Source organism: Perissodus microlepis, chromosome 6 (assembly GCF_051167445.1).
Source record: "Perissodus microlepis isolate ML-2025 ecotype Zambia chromosome 6, ASM5116744v1, whole genome shotgun sequence".
Classification (NCBI taxonomy): Eukaryota; Metazoa; Chordata; class Actinopteri; order Cichliformes; family Cichlidae; genus Perissodus; species Perissodus microlepis.
In genome coordinates this window covers 37,448,003-37,454,002 of record NC_140466.1, presented here as the reverse complement: position 1 = coordinate 37,454,002, position 6,000 = coordinate 37,448,003, and the positions used below count along the sequence as shown (strand labels likewise).

Genomic DNA, 6,000 nt, shown 5'->3' with positions numbered 1-6,000 from the left:
TGCCTTTGCCAGCTGCAGGGAAGCTCTTCTATAGCTGAGCCTACAGTAGCTACAAAAGTATAAAGCTATAGGTCAGGTGGGAATACAAGAGCTTCAGCAGCACACTCGGCATCGTCCTCTTCGTCTTCCTCTGGAATATTCTCTGGCTCCCATGTAAAGATATCTGACGCATTGTCAGTGAATGAGCCAGATGTGCTCCTTAACATCTCCCAAGGGCACAGAGCATCTCGCCTGCCCAGGGCTAAGTTTGCTTTAGACTCATCTGTTTGCTCAGGGCTTGTGTCTGCTGGAGTTTCTTCGACACTAAGGCAGCTCTGACTTTCTATGACATCCTTGTCACTGTTGGGAATATCATTTTTGTCTTCACCTGCTCCAGTGATACTTGTCTTTTGGACGGTTTCATCAGTTTCCCACGGACAAACATTTGCCAGAGCACTATCTTGTTTTTGGAGAATTTTTGGTTCTTCTGTTTCCCATGGACAAACATTTTCTTTAGTGCTATCGTTCTTTTTGGCAGCCTTTGGTTCTTCTGTCTCCCATGGACAAACATCTGTCCGAGTGCTATCTTGTTTTTGGAGAATGTTTGGTTCTTCTGTCTCCCACGGACAAACATCTGTCCGAGTGCTATCTTGTTTTTGGAGAATGTTTGGTTCTTCTGTCTCCCACGGACAAACATCTGTCCGAGTGCTATCTTGTTTTTTAAGAACTTTTGGTTCTTCAGTCTCCCATGGACAAACATTTTCTTTAATGCTATCGTTCTTTTTGGCAACCATAGTGTCTTCAGTCTCCCACGGACAAACATTTGCCAGAGCACTACCTTGTATTTTCAGAACTTTTGATTCTTCAGTCTCCCATGGACAAACATTTTCTTTAATGCTATCGTTCTTTTTGGCAACCATAGTGTCTTCAGTCTCCCATGGACAAACATTTGCCAGAGCACTACCTTGTATTTTCAGAACTTTTGATTCTTCAGTCTCCCATGGACAAACATCTGCTTTTGTGCTGTCTTGCTTTTTCAGAACTTTGGGGGTGTCTGTTTTCAGTGGACAAACATTTTCCTGGGAAATGCCCTTCCTTTGTAGTTTATCAGATGCGTTTGATACTTCAGTTTTAACTGTCCCTGCTTCACCTGTTTCCCATGGACAAACATTTGCTCGAGCGGTGCTCTCTGATATTTTGGGGATCTCTGGCTTTCCTGATTCTGGTTCCTCTATTTCCCATGGACAAACCTCTGCTGGCTTTTTAAGTTCTTGAGACATTGTTTTGGTTGCTGCAGTTTTTTCAGGTAGTGCTGTTTCCCAGGGGCATACATTAACTATTGTGCTGTCTTTTCCATCAGTGTGTTCTGAAGTAGCTTTCAAAAGTGAGGTATCTATTTCTAAATCTTCTGGATTGTCTTGTTCACTTTCCCAGGGACAAATATGTACCTTTATTGTCATTTGTGGAGTTGATTCTGTATTTGTCTGCTCCGTGTTACTGCCTTCCCATGGGCAAATATTTTCCTTGATTGTCGGGGGATCAGGGAAATCCCATGGAGAACTTGCTGCTGCTGTGTTTATGTGTTTACCCCAGTTTGAGGCAGGTGATATTGCATGGTAATGTTGCTCATTACTTGATGCACCAGGATAGATTGCAGCTTTCATGACCTCTCGCTGAAGGGGCACTGTCAGTGTTCCCCTGTTTTCTAAAGGATTTAAATTTTCGTATACACCTTCAACCTTGTCCTGCATATCCCACGGACAAACATTAGCGTATTCATTAGTTTGTATTACTGAAGGCTGGGGAGACTCTGAAGTCTCCCAGGGACATATGTTTAATATGCCTTTTAAAGGCTGCTGTGCCTGTAAATCTTTAGAAAGGATAGTGTGAGAAACAACTGGAATATCCTGAGATTCCAAAGGACCCACTTCTCCATGACCACTTCCTCGTCTTCTCATGTTCGCTTGCTCTTGAGATTCCCAAGGACATAAGTTAGATCGTTCAGATACCTGTGATTCCCAAGGGCAGACATCTGCTTTGATGCTCTGCTGCTTCTTTGGTCCCTCTCCACTAGCGATATCCCATGAACATACATCTGTATGAGGAACATTACGGGTTGGAGTAATTCGATAACTACCTCTTCTGTGAGTTGAAGGGGTTCTGGAGCTGCTTATAGAACTTATACTACTACGTTTACTACTCTGCCTCGACAAAAGCACGTGTTCATATGTCCCATCTTTTTGCATATCTTCTGAATCACATGGATGGATAGAAGATTTTACAATTACAAGCCTTCGTGGGCTTCTGTCAGAGGAATCCCCAGAAGAGAGTCTGACTGCATTCTGCTTAACAAGACATGGTTTTCCATCTGCTGTTGTCATGCTTCTTTTCTGGAGTGACCTCTTTTCAATGCTAGGATGTCTTGATGTTCCTGACCTTGGTGTTGTTGAAGCACTTTCCTGACTTTTTTGCGAAATAGAATCTTCTCTATTTAAGCTTCCATCCTTGCTGGACCTGCTAGCTGCATCAATTGATCCCATCAATGTTTTCACAGTCAGCCACTTAGCGGCTGTAGTGGTGCGGAAAGAGAAAACACGCTGATCCTTTGCAACCTTTGGTCTTGGAGAACCAGGTGCACTTGTAGACACGGTAGACTTGGGGGACTCGGTTTCACCTTGTAGGCCTTTGTCCACAGAAGACTTCTTTTCTACAGGTGGCAAATGGTCCCAAGGACAGATAAGTGCAAGTGGAGATGCTGGACTTTTTTCCTCATCATCCCCAGAGTTTGCATATGTGACATGCTTCTGGTTCTTGTCATTTGACTGTTCTGGCTCCACCTCCCAAGGGCAGATTTCAGCCTTGTCAAATGACTCAGATTTGAGAGCACTCCTGGTCTGGTCACTTATAGAAAGGCTTGGCCTTGACCTCACTGTGTTGGCTCTGTTAACCTTGGGTATATTCTCCATAGAATGGCTGGTAGTTGAGGTTAGGCTCCAAGATTTATGAAGTCTGTTGTGATCAGGATGCAAGAGATTGGTATCAATCGTCAGATTCTGGGCACTGGCTGACTTACAGACCCCTGGTGGTATATCCAAGGAGTCTGTCTCAGATCGCTGTGAGGATCTCTTCACAGTATTGGCCCTTAATGTGGAGGTGTGCAAAGAGTCTCGTTCCCTGACATAGTGATGATCACTTTGCGACTTACGCATGGATGGTGATGGTGATAGAGATGCTGACTTCATTGAACTTCTGTAACTGATACTGACCGTCTCTGTAGACCTTCTAAAAGAGTCAGAATGATTCCCACTTCTACTGCGGAAGGATCCATCTTTCTCCTCACGGCTGCACTGGCGGCTCATCGTTTCTGGGATTTCAGCTATGCGTTTTATAAGGGATCTCCCCAGTGCACATCGAGAGCTTCGTTTTTTAGGTAGATGAGGGTTGTTTGCAGCCATCTTCTTTGTCTTGTGGACTTCTAACTGGGCATATAATTTCTTCAGTTCATCCTGATGCATATGAAGAAAGGAGGGAATTGATGAGATAGAGGGTGAAATGATTGACAAGAGGAAAAGACAAGGAGAGTCAGGACAGGTAAAGAGTTTTCAAGTATGAAGAACACAGTTTAGGTTAAAGCAAAGGATTGAAGGGTGGAGAAAGTTCATAGAAATATGTTCAGTCTACAGTTAACTGTATTTACTGTTACTTTATGATTTCATTTATAACATATTTACCATTTGTTTATTGAATCTACATGTAAACATAATTAAAATTAAAGGATAATTATTTTTTCTGTTTTAAATGTAGCCTTTGGAATTTCTTCCATATTATGTACATTATGCCCTACTGCAAAGTGATAACATCGTTCTGTGGGGACAACAGTGTTTACCCGAAAGTCATCAGGGTCCACACTGTGCTCACTCCATGCAGAGTGAAAACTGCTGTTGAGGTAGGAGCCAGAGCGCCGCAGGTCAACTTCATCTTCATACACCTCTGCTGCAATCTCCTGTCTCCCAGGTTTGGATACATAAAGGAACTGTGGAACACAAAGGAGAGAAGCACATGTGAGATAACTGGTTTTGACTCAACACAGTCCATAAGTAATAATTACACATACAGAAAGAAGTCTTGAACATTGTTTAACTAGAAGGACTGATTGGAAGGCTTTCCATTTCAGTTGAATTCTACTTCATTTATATAGCACCATATCATAACAACAGTCACCTCTGTGTGTTTTATATTGTAAGGTAAAGAACCTACAATGATAAAGAGGAAACCCCAACAATCAGACGAACTCCTATGAGTAAGCACTTGGCAACAGCGGTGAGTTCCACCAACATTTTATGATATCTAAGTAAACGTAGCATGTTAGCTTAATACATATTAGCATTTAGCATACATTAGCGTACTGGCTGGCTTTCAAGCAGAACTAGACCATGCTGAGTTAGCGGTTATCATTAGCATTATATAACGAGGTCTTATATTTAACATAAAGTGGAGTTACATGCTTAAAGTAGTTAAAGATAAAGCTAACAAGTTTGAGAATACTGTGAGATATCGTTTAGATTTTTACAGCAGGATGTCATCCAATCAGAAAATAAGTGGTTTGAGTCCCAGGTACTCTAAATGTTGAAATATCCATGGGCAAGATACTGAACACAGGGTTATCCCTGATGCATCCATGTGAGTGTGTATGTGACTGTTAGACAATATATTAATGTGTGTGATTGGGTGAATGAGGCTTGTAGTAAATTTTTTTTTTTTGCCAAGGGCAGTAGAAAAGCGCTAATCCATTTTCCATGACTTTTTTTTCTATTCTTACTAGTGCTGTCAGCGTAAATCTCGTTAAAATGACGTTAACGCGGCAAATCTCCGTTAGCGAGTTAACGCGGATCATGCACGGCGCTAACGTGTTAACCAGCTAACCGCGCTAACGCATTGACACAGTGCAGCCCCGCGCACAGGGCGGTCTGCGTTAACGAGGTTATAGTGTAACGTCATTTCAATGAGATTAACGCTGACAGCACTAATTCTTACTGTATAATTAGTCTACTCTGGCACTATGGACATAAAAATGTGGAATACCTTGGGAACAAAGAGCAGGGCGAGTGTCACAGTGATGGTGACATGGGTGTGTGTGAAGGAGAGCAGAAGCATCCAATCAGGATGAAGAGATGGAAAGGTAAATCTGTGGGAAGCAGAAAATATAGAATCATCCCATGTCAACGTGTGTTGGCTTTCTATTTCGTATGGTACACAGACATATTGTTAAGCATGTGATGGGCTTTACTGCCTTTCTTTTCAGACACATTGACCTTAGTGGTCTTGGTTACTGTTTACCGGAACAGGTGGAACAGAGAGGAGAGAAGCAGCTCATTGTGGATGGCGATGCCCATGTAACGAGGTTCATGGAAAGCTGAGGGTACTGGCCTTACAGCAGTCCACAGTGAACTCCCCCAGCACAGGAACAGAAGCTCAGCTGTAGCAGAAGACTTTATAATCACTTGGATGTTCAGGAATACACAGTACAAATGTTGAAACTGGTTTTACTTCACTCTAACAGTAGTTTTGTGGTGCTTTATGTTGTACGCTAAAGCTCTTAATACTGGTGACAACTTAAACACCTTTCTTGAATGCAATTCAAAGAAGTCTCATTTAAGCGTTTTCAACAGTGAATTTATTTTTTAAGATATATTCTGGTTTCTTATAATTTAATGGCCAGCTATTTACTGATGTATACTTTTTTATTTTTACCTAGAACTTAAGTTGTCAAGATAATCCCAGTGAATTGCTGACAAAGTGATCCTGTGTGCCCCACTGGATTTTATTGTACCAACGCTGCCTTCTACTTTGTTGTCTAATTTATTGCTTTAAGAAATAAGTATAAAAATGGACTTGTAATGAACTATAATAATAAAGGTGTAAACTTGCCCATAGGTGTGAATGTGAGTTTGAATGCTTGTCTGTCACTATGTGTTAGCCCTGTGATAGACTGGGTTAGGCTCTAGCCTGATTATGATGATG

General features: G+C 41.9%; 1 protein-coding gene across 1 annotated transcript in view; it reads right to left on the bottom strand.

Moving 5' to 3' along the window:
- gpr179 (G protein-coupled receptor 179) overlaps positions 1-6,000 on the bottom strand; it is a 28,953-nt gene that overhangs the window by 1,632 nt on the left and 21,321 nt on the right. The window contains exons 8-11 of the mRNA XM_084932216.1: positions 5,317-5,455; positions 5,062-5,164; positions 3,866-4,012; positions 1-3,485 (exon numbers count right to left, since the gene is read on the bottom strand). The exon at positions 1-3,485 is cut by the window's left edge and continues 1,632 nt beyond it. Of these exons, the coding sequence (XP_084788342.1) occupies positions 66-3,485; positions 3,866-4,012; positions 5,062-5,164; positions 5,317-5,455 (3,809 nt within the window). The 3' untranslated portion in view covers positions 1-65. The remainder of the gene's footprint in view (positions 3,486-3,865; positions 4,013-5,061; positions 5,165-5,316; positions 5,456-6,000) is intronic.